The 17,509-nt window shown below is 57.4% G+C and overlaps 1 protein-coding gene across 1 annotated transcript in view; it reads left to right on the top strand.

Moving 5' to 3' along the window:
* Window positions 1-17,509, top strand: part of PDE2A (phosphodiesterase 2A) — an 87,672-nt gene that overhangs the window by 43,859 nt on the left and 26,304 nt on the right. Inside the window, 2 exon segments of the mRNA XM_036426871.2 lie at window positions 12,025-12,114; window positions 15,944-16,032. Of these exon segments, the coding sequence (XP_036282764.2) occupies window positions 12,025-12,114; window positions 15,944-16,032 (179 nt within the window).

Genomic DNA, 17,509 nt, shown 5'->3' with positions numbered 1-17,509 from the left:
TGCCACTCGACTTTTTTTTTTTTTTTTTTTTTATGGGGACACATAAGAGATAAAGTTTACAGTACAAACCCAGCAATGGTCGGTAAATTGAAGGCACACAAATGGAGAACGAAATGATTCTTCTGTTTGCGATTCCATTGCTTCGAGTCATCAGCAGTGCCTGGGCCAGAACGGGCATCAGTTTGAAAACAGGCATTGACCCAAAAAATTATTCATTCCTGTAGATTCTTTCAAATTTTGAAAATGGACTGGATGTTACAAAACACTGCTTTTGTGAGCAGTCCAAGTGTGTACACGTGTTTGGGAACCCCTGTATGCACCACATTCTGTTTATCCATTCGTCCATTGGTGAGCAGGTGGCGGCTCCCACCTTTTGGCTGCTGTGTAGTATGCTGCTATGAACATAGATGTGCAGAAATCTCTTCAAAATTATGCTTTCCGTTCCTTTGGATATATAGACCCAGAAGCGGGGTTGCTGGATCACAGGGTGATTTTGTTTAAAATGCTTGAGGGACTCCATACTGCCTCTGACAGCGGCGATACCTGTTTCCATGCCATCAGTGGTTACCAGTGGGGTTTCCGTTTCTCCACATCCTCGGCAAACGCACTTGTTATTTTCTGGGTTTTATTTGTGATGGCAGCTGTCCCAGTGGGTGTGGGGTGGTGCCTCAGAGCCGTTTTGATTTGCATTTCCCTCATGATGAGCGATGGTCAGCATCTTCTTCATGTGCTTCTCGGCCGTTCGTATATAGCTTCTTTAGAGAAATGTCTACTCAAGCCCTCTGCCCACTTTTAAATTGGGTTGTTTGTTTGTCTTGAGGATGCGTGGTGGCGCTTTTAAAAAAACGTGTATTCTGAATATTAACCCTGTGCCACGTATAAGTTTGCAAATATTTTCTCCCGCTTCACAGGTTGCTTTGCTGAAGTGTTTTAAAGTAAATCCCAGACATCATGTCATTCCATCACAGATGGATTTGATTAGGGTCAGGAGGTCCTGGATGACACTGAAATGTGACCGTGCTGCACAGCCAGCTCGGAACTGGGTGTACGGTGCCGTGTGAGGGAGTCTGGGCTTCGGGAACACGGTGTGTGACTGAGGACCGGGCCCCCTGGGAGAGGGGGAGAGTGACGGTCCCCTGTGAGGCCCTGCTCGCCGGGGGAGGGCTGTGGGACATGGCACAGGGAGGGGACAGCAATCGTGTCCCGGGGTGCCGTCCTGGGGGGACAAGTGGGACACAGAGTGGGACAGTGTGTGGGAGTGGATGTGGATGTGCAGTAGGTGACGTGTGTGTGTGTGTGTGTGTGTGTGTGTGTGTGTGTGAGATCCATGTTGGACTACCCCCAGCCTCAGCTGATGACCATCAGAGGCGGGGATGCCTGGTGGGGACAGCAATGGTGTCTGGGTCCGAGCTGGAGTGGGGCCCTCTCCTTCCTCTGAGCTCCCCGGAAGGTCTCCTGGAGGCAGGACGGGAGCAGGTCAGCGGGAGGCCGTGGGTCCTGGGGAGGAGCGAGGGCGGGGTGTCAGACAGTCCTGCCTGGCTCTGACATTTAGCAACTGTTTTTATCTCCGAGCCTCAATTCCCTCGAGTGGACAATGGGGCTGTGGGGAGGATTACATGAAATAGGGCTTTTAAATGCACAGCACATGCTCCGGGGTCTCCAGAGGAGCCTCGCTCCTCACATCCCTCTGCCCAGGCACTGGAAGAGATGGGAGCAAGTTGGGGTGCAGCGGGGTCCCTGGATGAGTGATGTCACATTCCCCTGTGCCCACACTGTCAGCATCTCCCCCCTCGCTCCCACACCCGCCCCTCCAGGCTCCTGCCATCTTCACCCGCCCTCAGCCTCCAGCCCCAGCTCCTGCAGCCTCATTCAATTAGGCCGATGCAATTTACTGAAGAAAAAACCCATAATTTGGTTAATCACACCAGTAGGGGATCTGGCCAGGCTGGGGAGGATGGGGGGGGGGGGGGGTCCTCACAGCTGAGGGCACAGGTCTCGGATTGCCTGTCTCTCCGAACCCCACCCTCACCCGTGGGCTCCCTTTGGACTCTGTTGGTTCCATTTAGGGGCCCCCAGGGTTCAGAGATTGGGTCTCCCCAACTCCAGCTACAGAGAGCGAGGTCTTGAAACAGCTTGGACAGACCAGGGTCACTTGTGCCCTGGGAGGGTCCCTGGTCTCTCCTGTGCCTCAGTCTCCCCGTCTGACCATGGGCCGGCGAGGAGGGGGTCTCTGAGCCTCCAGCCAGCCCAGCTGGTCTTTGTGGCCCAGGCCTTCCTTCCCTTGGGCTTTGGGGAAGGAGGGGGAGAGGATGGTTCGGAGCTGGTGAGTGTCCTAGAGCCTCATCTGGAACGTGTCCGCCCAGGGTGGGTGTCAGGGACCCTCTAGACCCGGGCTGCACCCCTGGGTGGGGCAGGAAGGAGGGGGCTGCTGACTCTGGGTCACCCGAGGGCGCTGCTTCTAACCTCGCAGGTTGTACCTCGCACGGTGGCTCCCGCTGAGGTGGGGCAGCTCGGACACCCCGCCCGTTTCGCCCACCGCCAGCCCTCGCCCCTGAGGGACACATTTGCTCAGGGGGTTGAGCTCACTCTTTCTAACGTGCACAGAGGAGGCCTCGTTCCTTGCAGGGAGCCTGTTTAGGCGGGGCTTGCATGGTTCCAGTTCGTCTTCCCAGCAGTGCTGGGAGAAGGCACCGTTTTACAGCTGAGGAAGCTTAGCCCAAGAAGGTTAAAGACTTGTCCCATGCCTCGCAGGTGCCGTGTGGCGGAGGGAACGAGGGAGTCCGGGGAAGGAGGATCAGACCTGCCACACACACGGACGCCAACACTCTCAGCCATATGCTCATCCACTTGTTTGGAGTCAACACCAGCCCTCCCTCAGATAGCTGCACACTCACGGGCACACCCAGGCTCACACAGACACGGACACGGGCTGTGACAGGCACGGCACACGCGGACGGCGCATGCGCAGATGTGGACACGGGGGCGCTCACACGCTCACACTCACACACATTCCTCTACAGAATCACAGACCCACGTGCTTTCACACAGACATTCTCCCAGCGACTCCAGGGACATAGTCTGCTCAGTCACGTGACGGCCCTAGGGACATGCTTTATGGACGGCTAATGGGCAGGCCACACGTGTGCTTAGGTCTCCAGTGAAGCGGGAGCTCCCGTGGAGTGAGAGAAAAGGTCAGTTTGATGAGTGTATCAGGTTCAACGAGGGCATCCGGAATTGTGCAATCAAAAGAAGTCACACAGAAGCGATTTTAATGTTCAGTTCCAAGACAAAACTTATACAGGGTGTGTGCGGGCATCGTCCTGTGTCTAGGCTGTGTTTTGGGCTTCTGTCGGATTTGCACAGACTCACAGGCACAACCATCACACGAGATCTCCTGGGCTCACGTGTTTACCCAGCCCTGAAGTGTGTGTGTGTGTGTGTGTGTGTGTGTGCCTGCTCCTTGCCTCCCGGATCCTGGGATGTGAGGAGAGAGTAGGGAGAAGTTCCAGAGACTCCGGATGTTTGTTCTCTGGCTTCCTGGGCCCTCCTAAGGCAAATAACTCTGGATGCCAGGCTGCTTGCCCTGGTGGGGTGGGTAGGGTGGGCGGGGTGGGCGGGGTGGTGGGTTGTGTGAGGAGCCTGCCGTCTGCCCCTGCCTCTGAGCCCCGCTGACGGGGACCCTGCATAACGATCCAGCGTGACCGAAGTCCATGGCCGGCTCCGGCGGGCTCACGGGCCCATCACCTCCCCTCTCCATGGCTCAGCGCCCCCAACTAGAGAATGGGGGCCAGGAGCAGGGGACTGGAGGGGCTCTCCTCTGGAGTCTGACACTGAGAGACACTCCAGGCCTAGGGTGCAGGAGAGAAAACCCAAGCTGGGGTGGGGACAGGGTGGGGCCAACAAGATCCAGATTTTAGGGCCGGGTGCAGGGCCCCCGAGCCTGCAGTGTCTTCCTCCCACATCCCCTTCCCTGGGCCTCAGTGCTACCCTCCGGAGGCTCAGGGCCAGAGGCTCAGACCCTTGCGGATCTGCCCAAGAGAACGGTGCAGGGAGGCGAACGCTGGAGGGCAGGGCCAGGGGAGCAGAACAGCACAGAGGGCACCGGGCACTAGAGCAGGTGGAGTAGAGACAGGCCTGGAAGGAGGGAGAAGAGGACATCCCCGTGCAGGAGATGGAAATGGGGGGATCCAGGCCTGGAGGTGGGAGGGACGCGGAGGTGTGAAAGGCTGGAGAGGTGGGGGGAGGATCCAGCTCGGGAGCCTGGATGGCGGGAGTCACCGGAACAGCAGCAGGGCTGTCAAGGTGCTTGTAGCTTTACAAACAGCTCCCAGCAAGGCCTGGGCGCCGAGAGCCTGTCCTGGGCTCAGGCGCCTTGGCGTTCTTATGCCAGGGAGGGACACAGCCAGGCTGATGGGGGTGGGGGCACCTCCTAGAGGGTTCACTTGGGGGGACATGGTGGCCGGGAGCCCAGAGGCAGGGGCGTGCCTGAGACGAACCCTGCCCCCGAGACAGAGGCCTATTCTTAGGAGCACATTCCTGCAGGGCCGGGGGCAGGAGGGTGGCCAGCACTCAGTCTGGAGGGAAAGGGTGGACCCCACGTCTTCCCGATCTGGCTTGGTCTTCAGGGACTTCCTCTCAGTGGGCGAGGGGGCGGGAGGCGACGTGACTCTGGCCACGTGACCCTCCCCAGCCCCTGTCCCCAGGGTCTGTCCCTCTGCCTCTGAATTGGTTCTTGTCTATCAACAGTCTCTTTCTCATACTCCCCTGCCCCTACTCTCCCCCCCCCCCCCCCCAGATTTGGGGAACAGCTGGGCTGGGCCAGGCCCTGAAGATATAGCCAAATACAGTCATGGGACCAAGCAGTAAGGCAGTGGGAGAGAGACACATGACACAGAAGAACAGACAGCAAGAGGGGCAGCCATGGAGAATCCAGGGAGACTGAGAGACAGAAACAGAGACGGGGACAGCCAAGCTCACCAGGACCTTTCCCCAGGGCACAGACTGCCTGGCAGCCCCCCTGCCCTGCCTCTGCCTCATTTCTTCACAACCTTGGGGGCACCCTTCCCTGCGGCTTAGGCTTGTCTTCTGTGGTTTGACTGAATCAGAGCAAGCTTACCTCTGCCTTCTTGTGACTGCCCGCCGTGCCTAACTGCCCACATGGACCCCTGGCCAGGGGTCTAGGACAATAGAGGCGTCAGGTGCCAGATGAGGGGGACAGCAGGGTGAAGGGATGCTGGTGGTGTGCCTGGGAGGGGCATGGAGGGGAGTGTGGGCGGTGGGGATGGAGGCACTATTGGCTCTGCCGTGTGGAGGCGGCTGAAGGAGGGGAGGGTGCAGGAGGAGCCCTGAGCCTGTCCTGGTCCGCTCCACCTGAGGTCTCCCTCTCAGGCCATTTCCCCCTCCCGGCACCCAGCTCTGCCCACTCTGGCTGTTCCCTCATCCCCTCCTTTCCTGACCCCAGCCCCGTGCTGGGGACTGGGGGGCCCCAGGGAGCCAGGCCTTCAGGGATCTGAGTGCTCGCACAATTCCTTCCTTCTCCCCCCAGCTTCTTTCCCCTTCACATCCCTCGTCCGCCCCCACACCTGGGACAGCCAGGAGGCCATTCTGGAGGAGAGGGAGGGGCTAAGCAGAACCTGAGACTGGCTTAGGGAAGATGAGCCTGGGAGGACCTCGCGGTGACTCCCAGGGGGGACGAGCTCCTTGCGGTGGGGACACGGAGGGGGCGGGCGGCGCCGGACTGGGCTCAGGTGTATTCTACAGTGCACGTGTCTCCAGTGTGGCTCGGAGGCTGGAGACGCGGCCCTGTTGGAATAACAACTGAAGCTGGTGTCTGCGAAGGGTGGGAGGCAGGGGGGGGGGGGGGGATGGAGCTGCGAGGGGAGGAAGAAGAAGAAGAGAAAGATGGGGGAAGGGAGGCCCTTCCATATGTCCTGGTCCCAAGTGGGGTCCCCACTGTCCCACCAGATGGCCCCCGAGTCTTATCTCACGCTCTCCTTTCAGCACCTCCTCTGGGACCTTCCCTGAGAAAGCTCCCTCCTGCCCTCACTGCCAGAGAACGTGCATTCATTCTCTCCTCTCTCACCCTTACCCTCCGCGCCTATAAAATAGGATGGTCAAGCAGGCACCTCCCTCCCAGGGTGTGTAGCGGGATTAGAGGTCGTGCCTGTTCCTGGGTCTTAAATGGCGGCCTCTGGGCCAGCAGCACCCGCACCATCTAAGAATGTTTTGGAAACGGGGGTTCTTGGCCTCACCCCAGACTCGCTGCACCAGAAACTGTGGAGGTGGAGCCTGGCACTCTGCATGGTAACAAGCCCGCAGGGGATTCACATTCAAGTGTGAGGACCACCGGGGGCACTTCTAGCCACAGCAGGTGCTTGAGAAAGCTGCCTTCCCTTTTCCCAAAGCCATGCAAGCAGGACACTGACGTTTGAGCTTGTCCGGCTGTGAGGCCTGGACCTCGCTCCTTCTGGTTCCTTCAGATCTGGTCCCAGAGGGTCACCATGCCTTCTCTTCCACTCCTCTCCTGCCGGCCCAGCTCAGCCTGTTTGAGGGGCAGCCATAAGATCTTAGTTCTCCTGGGCAGCTCCTCTCTGAGTATTTAAGGCGCCATGTCTGTTAGCAAGCTCCCTGACAGGTGGTAGACGGGGGCAGTGGAGCGGGGGAGGGGCTCTCCCACTTCCTTGTCCAAAGACAAGGCTAGGCATGCTGCAATGGCTGTGAGAGTCACAGCATATGCTTGGGTGCTCAGGCTCAGGCTGGGGTCCGAGGCCCAGCCAAATGGAGGCTACCCTGGCCTGGGTTCCCAGGGGGTCCCCAGTCACCCTGATAGGAGCGTCTGTGCTTGCTAGAGCCAGGCATCTGCTGGGCATAGAGACAGATTTCACCTTTGTCTCTGAAGACTCTGTTCTCTGGAGGGTAAGAGATTGTGTATATTGCCCACCAGAACAAAAGACAGGAAGCAAAAGGGTGTAGATGGCATCTGCCTCGGCACCCCAGGTTTCTCCCAGTGGGGCTGACTTTCTGGGGTCCCCCATTCTGTGGATGCTCATCCTGTGGGTCAGGTAGTTTCTCCCCAAGTTCTCAAGGTGGCCACGTGGAGGTTTGGGGAAGGAGTGGGTGGGACAGACAGGAGTGGGGAGGGACAGGCGTGGGCAGGAGAGAGATGGCAGGAGAAGCCATGAGAGGAGACAGGATTTGGAGGCGGGAAGAGAAATCAAGACTCTTGGAGATGAGATGGGAGAGCAGCCTGGGAAGGAGATGGACGTGGCCTGAGGGAGGGAGGGAGGGAGGGAGGGAAGGAGGGAGGGAGAGATTCCCTCGGAGAGATGGGAGAGAGACACAACCCCAGAAGGAAGGAAAGAAGATTAGAAAGGGAGAAGGGCCGAAACCGGTTTGGCTCAGTGGATAGAGCGTCGGTCTGCGGACTGAAAGGTCCCAGGTTCGATTGCGGTCAAGGGCATGTACATTGGTCTCGTGCACATCCCCAGTGGGGGGTGTGCAGGAGGCAGCTGGTCGATGTTTCTCTCTCATCGATGTTTCTAGTTCTCTATCCCTCTCCCTTCCTGTCTGTAAAAAAACAATAAAATATATATTTTTAAAAAGAATGAAAGAAAGAAAGAAAGAAAGAAAGAAAGAAAGAAAGAAAGAAAGAAAGAAAGAAAGGGATAAGGGCTCAAGGTCCTGGCGGGTCTTGAAGCAGCCCCCCTCCTTAGCGAAGAGGACATTAAAGCCCGGAGTAGAGGGCCCTCCCCCCAGGCACACAGGGGACCTCGCATGAGCAGAGTCGGAAGAGCCAGTCTGTATGGCCCGTCCCACTAACATAGCTTGAGTCTTGGGAGGTATTTAGCTACTGGGTTGGATGTGATTTTGATGTTTTATTTCTTCTAGGCCACCATGAGGGGCACTGTGAGCTTCCTTCCAGAGGTGTGTGTGTGTGGGGGGGGTAGTTTTAGGTTGCAGGGAGAGCAGTAAATAGTTTATGGAGGTGGAGAAGACATGGACACTCACAGAGACAAGACAGCAGGGCAGGATGTGCCGGTGACGCTGACCCTCCAGAAGGGCATCAGTCCCTTATGCCAACAGAAGGTAGAAAGCTTCATATAATTCTAGACATTAGGGAGTTCGAAGTAATTTAGTCCAGACCTTCTCCATGCTCGGGCGAGCGCAGAAATGCTGATCCAGCCCCAACGCTGGCTCCAGAGAAACTGACAGCTCTGGAGCAGAACAGGCTCCGTCTTCGTTCTTAGGGTGAAAGACAGTGAGTGGGAGGAGCACTGTCTATGGTGCCGATTGGCCCCACCTCCACCTACAGAGCTACAGGTAGGGAGCTGGGGAGAGCAGGGAGTCGCCACCCACTCTCTACCCTCCATCTGTCCGTCCATCCATCTGCATTGAATTAAAACAAAAACCACAGAACTGTATGTTGCAGAGCTGGAAGGACTCATTTTTACGAACGAGGAAACCGAGGCTCCGAAGACCTTGCTGATCTGCCACTCAGAGCCTCTGTCGGCCAGCTGGGGCAGGACTGGAAATCGCTGTGTTTTTTCCGACGCACCACAAATTCTCCCCTGCGGTCTTGGAAACTGCCTGGTTGTTATGCTGACATTTATACTGACGTTTGTTCAAAAAAGCTTCAAAGGCAGGAGATGGGACCGCCTTCACCCCACCGGAGCCTGGGCTGTGTGCGTGCGCGCGCGCGTGCGAGAGTGCATGCGTGCCCATGCCTCAGTGCCTATTTGTGTGTACATTGTGTACATGGTTGCATTTCTATTCATGTGTGCATGTTTGCGTGAGATGTGTGTATATATGTGGGCAGTGGTATGTATCTGTTTGACATGTACAGATGTGCTTGAGAGCAGGTATGGCTCTATTTGAGCTTTTCTTTCCTCTTTAAGATCGCCGGGCTTCTGGCCCTTGACTTGAGCCTTGTCAGTTCCCCCCTGTGCCTGCCATTGGGGAGTCCCCCCACCTCCATGCCCCACCGACTCTCCTCCCGTCACCGGGCAGCACCCTGCTCTCCAGGCCCCACCTCATGGAATTTGAGTAATTTCCCCTTTGAGTTGGTGCAGTGGAGGTGCTGCTGCTTTGAGATCTGTGGAAAGTTCAAGGAGAAGCAAGCCTTGAAGAACTCTGAGGGCAAGGTCGAGTAGCACCCAACACCCTCCAGCCCTGGGGCGGGCAGGGCAGGGCAGGGCAGGGCAGGGCAGGGCAGGGCAGGGCCAGGAAGTGGATGGACAGAAGGATGCCAGGCAGAGAGCCCCAGACCATCGGCCTGTCTCCCGAAGTTCCCTATCCCATTCTCCATCCTTGCCATTATCCTGCCCTTAGCCTGAAGAGTCACAGCAAACTGACCAATCAGAACAAAGGCCAGACAAGCACCCACCAACTCCAGTAAAGGTCAGGTCAGGGCACCCCCCAATCCAAATAAAGGACAGGCTCCAGAGCCCACCAATGAGGACAAAGGGCAGACTATTCTCTGTAAGCCCCCTGAGGAGGGAACTGGGGAGCAGGTGCAGAGCAGAGCCTGGAGAGCTAGAGACTTGGATTCTGGACTTGGCTCTGCCTTGACTGGCTGGCTGGCCAGCCACAGAAGGGGCATTGCTCCTCTTGGAGCCTCAGTTTCCTCATCTGTCAAATGGGGACATTTAACTGTCCCAAGCCTGTGGCTTTGGGGAAAATTTTTTTTTTTTTTACATCAGTGCCTCTATCCCATTACCTTGGCCCCTCTTCTCCAACTCCCACAGCACACACATCAAACTGCAGGGCAGGGCTCCTCCGCGCTCACCCCCCTGGCTCCAGCCGGGAGCAGACCTAAGCCAGCACCACCTTCTAGGACTCTCTGTTGGGAATCACGCTGAGGAACCTGGGTTTGCAGATGCTGTTAGGATGATAGGAGGCATCCGCTCTCCCCTCTTCAGTCTGCAGAAGTGACCCCAAAAGGCCACGACAGCCTATATGCATATGATGCGAGCCGGTGTTTTGAGCCCTGGCCCTGTGGATTTGTGAGGAAATAGCTGCACCCCTGTGAGCCCGTGAGTGTGTGCCAGGAGGGAGTCTGAATGCGCGCTGGGTGTGAAGGCCGGTGGCTGTGCCGCCAGGTGTGCGTGTGCCGAGGGCGTGTGCCTTGTGACGAGGAGCGCCTGAGGACGATCGATTCCATCTGGGAGCTGTGTTATTGGGAAGCAGCAGCTTCTGTTGTCCAAGGGCAGAGACATATCTCTGCGATCACAGGGTGTCTTCATCCTTGAGCGGGAGGAGGGATCAAAGGGAGGCTGGGGGCTGGGGAGAGCGATGCCACGTGAGCATGCGGGAAGAGAGCCCAACGCTCCCCCTCCTGGGAAGGCGGGACTGGGAGGGGGCAGGGGAGGGAGGAAACTGAAGCCGAGAAGACACAAGGGTGACATCTGGAACTGGAGTCTGGACCCCAGTGCGGGACTGCTCTGTGCAGCCTCTCTGAACAAACGGGCATTTAGCCCATGGTTGCATAGCTTCGGGGACGGGGAGCTCCCTCCCTCCCTCTCGCCTGGTGGCCTCTGCCTGTGTAGTATGGCTTTGCCCGGAAGAAGGTCCTTCATCCCATTGGACCGAGGGCAGCCTCCTGCGAAATCTTATGGACCTCCAGGCCTCCCTGGGGCCACATAGGAGAGCCTGAGAGATTGGAATTGAAGACCGAGACCCCTGAGTCTGCTCTGCCTTAGGCCAGGTAACCCCAGGCTCTTTAGTCTTCGTCATATGAAGGCCTTGGTTTCCGGTTCCCTCCTTACTCTGAGTCTCATCTCGTTTATTTTTACCTGAGACGCAGTGCACTGGGGTGGTCTAATCATACGATAGGAGCAGGGTAACTGCCATCTTCTCTGTTCAGGTTGACCGATCTTTATCCATGTGGCCTGCAGGCTCAGCATTTTAACGTATTACCAGCCACACTCATGCGATGGGCTCACGCTGAGATTGTGGCCCATGAAGACTCTCGATCTCATATCATTTTCAGATGCACGGGGGCCAGGTCAGGCCTCTCCTTTAGACGGTCACTTTACCTTTTTGAACACAGACCCAGCCATCCAAAGGGAAGACATCAGAAAACATTTCCAAGGGCTGGCGGGGAGGGCACGGCTGCGGAACAGTGTGAGTCATAATCCTGCCTTGGCCCTGGATCCCGGGTCTGCTACCTTTCTCTTTGATCACCCAGGCCCCGGCCAAGCGAACAGAGGGAGAAGCGGGGACCTTGCTTGTTTCTGTTCCGGCTCTCCAAGGACAATGCCTGTTCCTGGGACCGGAACGCCGTGAGGCAGTCAAGGCTGGCGTTGCCTTCTGTCTTTCGAGGGGCTGGCCCCACGGTGTCGCTTCCACCTGGTGGGCTCACGCATTCTTTGGGTTCTTGGTGCTCCTAACCTCGCCCCTCACTCGGTTGAAACGTGAGACCACCTTCCTTTTGGGGAAAGTGAGTAGGACCCGGATTCTGCAGATATCTAGCTGAGCACCTGCTCCATGTAGGTAATCTGGAAGGCACCTTTTAGGGCTCCCCCTTGATAAGAAGTATTACCAATATCTTCATATCAAGGGGGGAGATAGCCTTAGTTGCCCCCAATGTATAGATAGAAGACTGAGGCTCAGTGGGTTGACCAAAGCATGCATTTCTAGTAAATAATGGATCTAGGATTCAATTTGGGTGGTTTGTTTGTTTGCTTGCTTGTTTTGCTTTGTTTTAATGTGGAGGCTTGTGCTTTCCCTACTATGCCAGAGTTGTCCTTGCTAAAGGACAACAGTCCTGAGATTTAGTCTAAATTTACCTCTTGACTCACGGTGAGTTCTTTGCTAGGTCCATGTCCTTCTCTGAGCACCCAGTTTTCCTGCCTGGAAGATGAGTGGGCTTGGACATTCAAGGGCCTTAAGACTTGTTGGGTTCTGAGGTGCTAAGATGCTGGGGTTCCCGTGTCTGAGAGCCTTTGGCTGTGGTTGAAGCTAAGAGGGGCTCAGGGGGCTGCTCTGACCCGGCAAAGGCCCTCACTGCCCTTCCTTCTCTTCCAGGATGCTTTGCTGAGCCTGGGCTCTGTCATCGACGTCGTGGGCCTGCGCAGAGCTGTCTCGGAGGCCCTCTCAGCCGTGCTCCCCAAAGTGGTAGGTACCTGGCTTTACATCTCCCCTCCCCCCAAACCTTTCCCCAGCATCTTGCTGCACCTCACATGGGGTCAAGAAAGAAGGAAGAGACCCTAGCCGGTTTGGCTCAGTGGATAGAGTGTCAGCCCAAGGACTGATGGGTCCTGGGTTCCGTTCCAGTCAGGGGCACATGCCTTGGTTGCAGGCTCAATTCTCAGCCCCGGTTGGAGTGCGTGTGGGAGGCAACCAATCGGTGTCCCTCTCTCACTTCGATGTTCTTCTCTCTGCTCCCTTTCACTCTCTTAAAAACCCATGGAAAAAAATATCCTCAGGTGAGGAATTAGGAGAACCAGGGGACTCTCATGGGGAAGTGATGGGTTTGGTTGAGTGTGTGGAGAGGGCTTCCTGGAGGAGGAGGGCTGAAGCTGAACCCTAAAGAATGAACTTACATAGGGACCCTGGGACGTTGGAGACAGAAGGTGCCTTTGGGCTTCACGGAAAAGGTCACATCTCAGATAATGGCAGGCGTTCACCTGGGGTAACAGCTAGGACATGGCGGCACCAGGTGGGCTTCAGGATGTGCACGGCGGGAGGAGCCGAGGGCAGACATGCAGAGCTTCCTTGGTGCTCGGTCTGGGAGGCGCTGGAATGGGGCTCAGCCCAGATGCGTGGATCTGTGCCTGGTTAAAGTGGCCTCTAGAGAGGAGGGAGGTGGCCAGGGCCCGTGGTCACTGGTCACCACGGTCTCACCCGCCCAGAGTGTCTTCAGCTGCCCCAGGCCACTCCCCAGCCTGGCTCCAATGGTCACTGCTCCTCCTTTAGGCAGAAGGATAGATAAACGGGCCCTCAGGACCCAAAGCAGCAGAGTCTCAGCTGTGCCAGAGAGAGGGCAGGAAGCAGAGGACTATCAGTCTGGAGGGGGAGGTCTGACCCAGCCTAACGGGCACGGAAGACTTCCCAGAGGAGGAGATGCCTAAATGGAGTCCCCGTAGCCTGGAACGAAGACTCTACTCTAGATACCAGCCAAGGGCAGCCTGTGTGGGTAATTCAGAAGGTGACCCCCGCCCAGGGCCAGTTGTGTCTGAACCTGCTTGATGGACAAACCACCTAAGGCCCAGAGAGGGCAGGTGCCTCCCCCAAGGTCACACAGCATGACAGGGACACATGGGGCTTGGCACATAAGCACCCTCATTCTCTTTCCTAGCTCTGCCTTCTCAGAACCTCCTAGAAGCTCAGAGCTCAGGAGGAGGGCTAAACCGTGAGCTTTATTGAGCGTGAAATTGGCAGGAAGTGGGTGGTGTGTTGGCACTCAAAAATAAATCCTCTCTGAGAAGGGTGGGACTGAGGCAACAGCTGGCCTGGGGTGGAGACACATCTGGAAAGGAACGGGTGGGGAAGCTGGCAAGTCAGCATCCACAAGGCCGCCCGGCCCCTCTGCGGCCATCGAGGCCGTCCAGGGACGGGGAGGAAGAGGTCACTGGCCAGACCTTCATGGGCAGGGTGCCTTGTTATGCCCACAGCGGTGCCCGGCACTGGGTGCTGGAAAGACAGCTGTGTGCCAAAACCGGTTTGGCTCAGTGGATAGAGCGTCGGCCTGCAGACTGAAAGGTCCCAGGTTCGATTCCGGTCAAGGGCATGTACCTTGGTAGCAGGCACATCCCCAGTAGAGGCTGTGCAGGAGTCAGCTGATCGATGTTCTCTCTCATCTATGTTTCTAACGCTCTATCCCTCTCCCTTTCTCTCTGTGGAAAATCAATAAAATATATTTTAGAAAAAAGAAAAAAAAGAAAGAAAGAAAAAGAAAGACAGCTGTGATCCAGTGACTAGGTTCCCGGAACAGTAGGTAATGTCTACTTTGGTTCATCCCAGGGACCTGTTTGAGCGAGGGAAGCCCTGGCTTTGGCTGGATTGCATGGAAGGACTGGGCTTCAAAGAGTGGATAGGGGAGATGGTAGGTCTACTCTGCCTCCAGACCGGGGTGGGGGGGGCATGTTCCCCCTCCCCTCTCCCCCCTCCCAGTTAGGACAGCCGCTAGCACCTGGCTCCCTCATCAGCACTCATTGTGGCAGGCAGCCCCGAATGCAGATGGTGCTGATGTGCCTGGAACTGTTCCCTTCTTCTCTTCAATAAACTCAGCTAATTTTAACCCAGAGGCTGAGAGTGAGGGTGTGGGAGGCAGAGGGACATCCGGAAATGAAGTGAGAGCTGCCCTCTCTCCCTCTCCCCCCCCCCTGTCTGCCAGGGAAGACTCTGTATGTGACCCTGGGTGCTGTGGGGTCTCTTAGGGACAAACCCCACAGGCCCCTCCTAGGCTGCTAACAGAGCCAGATGACAGAGGGGGCTGGCATAGATGAGGAGTGGATGGCCTCATTCTCACTGATTTCTTCATCCCTGAACTCCCCACCTGGAGCCTCACCCAGGAGGCCAGGGGGCTCCAGGCCTTGCCTATGCCTGCCCCTCCCACTCCCTCAGGCCCTCTCACCCCCAGCCCGCACCATGCTGTGTCTGGCCTGGGTTCTCTGGAAGGAGCACCAGGCCATCTCCTGGGGGTTGGGAGAGGGTCAGGGCTGGCTGGGGACAGACAAGGCATCACGAGTGGCTGGCAGGATCATGGGCTCATAGTCCCGAAAGGGAACTGCTTTTGCTAAGAACTTCACATGTACTGGAGGTGGGCCTTCAACACCCAGCTCTAAGGTCACCTCCTCCAGAAGCCCTCCCTGATACCAACAGCAGAGAAGACAGCTCCCCATTCTGCCACTGAGCAAACAGTGCCCCTCGGATACTTAGCTGAGCACATCATGCCCCCTCACATGGGCAGGGCTCTGCTGGGCAGCACTGGCACCTCTCTGGGCCTCCTTTTCCACGCAGTGTGGGCAGTGGAGATGCTCGGTAAGGCTGTGCTGAAGGGGAGTCAGTTGTAGATCCCTAAGAGCAGCCAGGCCCATCTGGGGAGAGAGTGGGTTTTTGCACGTGGGTCAGTGAAGGCAACTGATGTTTCCGAGACCCGATACTGAGGCTTAGACAGCTGTGGGCCCTCGGACTGGACAATGTTTGAGCAGAACTTTGATCTCACTCTGGGAAGTGGTCATTCCAAAATACAAATCTGCTCCTAACTCTCAGGGTTCACTCCACCGCCCTCCCCCTGGCAGCAGCCTCTGGCATCCGGCCCTTCCAGCTCAGCCCCTGCTGACCCCAAGCCCACCTCCTGTGCCCCTGTCTGTCCCATAAATGCTCAGTGCTCTCACACGTACACCCCTGCCACGCAGCTCAAAGCCATTCTTCTGTGCTTCGCCCGCTCCCTGAATGAGTCCGATTTCCATACCAGTTACAGCTTTAAGGTCACTTCCTCCAGGAAGCCTTCCCAGCTTGGATCACAGAGTGTGGCTCCTTGTAGAGTTGTGTATGTCTCTGAGATAAGAGGGAAGCTTCCGGGGCATTCTGAGCCCCTCCTGCAGTAAGGCCCTGAGTGGACACAGAGTTATTGTTTGTGGAGGCTGGAGTCACAGCAAGGAAACATGCCAGGTGTGTGTGGGGGGGGGGTGGGGGAAGGTTGCCTGCACCTTCAGTCCTTCAAACTCCCCCCCCCCCCGCCCGTCCCCATACCTTGGATTTAGGGTGATAGGTAAGAAAAGCCAGCAGGGTCATAGAGCACTGCCAGTTCAGAACCCCTCCCAAGAGGAGACAGTGAATGGTAAGCTCATAAGGGAGTTTTTCCACCCTGACCACGTGTTAGCATTACAGGGGGAGTGAACCAATCAGATGCTTGAGCCCCTCCCAGAGGGTCTGTGAGCCGGTGCCCGGAACGGCTGGGAGGGCCTCTCCTCGGTCTCATGAGTGTCTTCTGTTCTAGGAAACAGTCTACACCTACCTTCTGGACAGGGAGTCCCGGCTGGTGTGTGAGGACCCTCCCCATGAGCTGCCCCAGGAGGGAAAAGTCCGGTGAGCCACCCTCCATCCTATTGCTTTCCCCCCGGGTCACGGATCTCAGGCCTGGGCACCTGTCATCGTCGTCTGATCTGACCCTCCCCATCTGACCTTGACCTCAGCTTCCCAGCCAGGTGCGGCTGCTGGGCTGGGTCAGGGACTCCAGCACAGAGGGGAGACGCAGTGTCTCCTTTTGTGTCGGGTGGAGGAACGGATGACACGGGGAAGGTGCCAGCTGGTAGGTGTTCTCGCCAGGAAGCTCTTGTCAATTGCTGCAGCCTCCTCAGAGCCGAGTCCCAGGAGGTCAGGGCTACAGTTAGTCACTTAGCACTCGGCCAGGCTGGGAAAGCGGCCTGCAGGCCCTCCCAGGGTCACAGGGCTGCAGAGGCCCGGCGCGGAGTCACCTCGGGCTGGACTGGCACGGGCATCCGAGAGCAGAGCGCACAGGCGCCGTCCTGCAGAGGTTCCTGGAGCCCAGCTGCCTGGGTTTGAATCCCAGCTCCCCGTTTGCCAGCTCAGGAACACTCGGCCTCTCTGCCTCGGGCTTCCTTGTTTGTGAAACGGTGACAACAATAGTGCTTACCTCATACGGTGGCTGGGAGGACTCGATGAGGTTAACACATGTAAAGCACTTAGCGCTGTATGAATGGCACGGGTCTGCTTTTGTTTTCATTACGGCAGAATGTTGGAACCGCAGACTTTCGGAACGTGGGCTCGGTGCCCGGTGGTCCCCTGACACCTCCGAGCCTATTGGATTCAGCCTCCTATTCTCCGGGCAAACCCCGTGAGCTGTGTGCAATGCCACATGCCTGGGGGAGGCAGAGCCAGGCCTGGGACGTGGTCTCTTGGCTCCCGGCCATTCGGGGAACAATGAGGGGAAGTGGGACTTGTCAGATGAGAAAGTGTTGACAGGCAGGAGAGCGGGTCCAGAGGAGGGCAGGGCGTGGCGGGCGTGCTCACTGACCTCCAAGCTCCGCAGGGCCATCGAGGGCAGGGAGCGCCGGGCCGGGGTCTGGGGGCTGCGTGAGCACATGGGCGGGGGCAGGAATGTTACTGGGAGGCAGCGCTTCGCTCCCTGAGGGAGAGCTTGTCCAGCAGGCCGGGGGGCCAGAGCTGTGGCTTTTTCAGGGAGCAGTGAGGCTGGCAGGACAGTCACCTTTCACAGGTGCCCGGGGGGATTGCCCTTTGGGGTGCTGGAGGTCCCCAGGCTGGGCTGGCTGGTGTTGCTGGCACGTGGAGCCCTGGATTCCAGGATGCTGGCCTCTCCCTCAACTCTTCCCTGTGGAAGGGGCTGGCGTCTCTCAATACCCAGGGCCTGCCCACCTCCTGTTCTCCCGTTCCATTTTCCTGCGGGCGTGAGGCCCTGGCAGTGCCCAGTGCAGGGGGTGCTCCTCCAGGGTGGGTGGCATTCTCCCCTTCAGCATTTCCTGCCAACTCTTCCCAAGGACTGGGAGAACCAGGCCAGCCATGCCCCTCTCCCGCCTCTACTGTC

Source organism: Pipistrellus kuhlii, unplaced genomic scaffold (assembly GCF_014108245.1).
Source record: "Pipistrellus kuhlii isolate mPipKuh1 unplaced genomic scaffold, mPipKuh1.p scaffold_m20_p_9, whole genome shotgun sequence".
In the NCBI taxonomy this organism is placed as follows: Eukaryota; Metazoa; Chordata; class Mammalia; order Chiroptera; family Vespertilionidae; genus Pipistrellus; species Pipistrellus kuhlii.
Note: the sequence above shows the minus strand (reverse complement) of the source record. Positions and strands in the feature narration are given on the sequence as shown.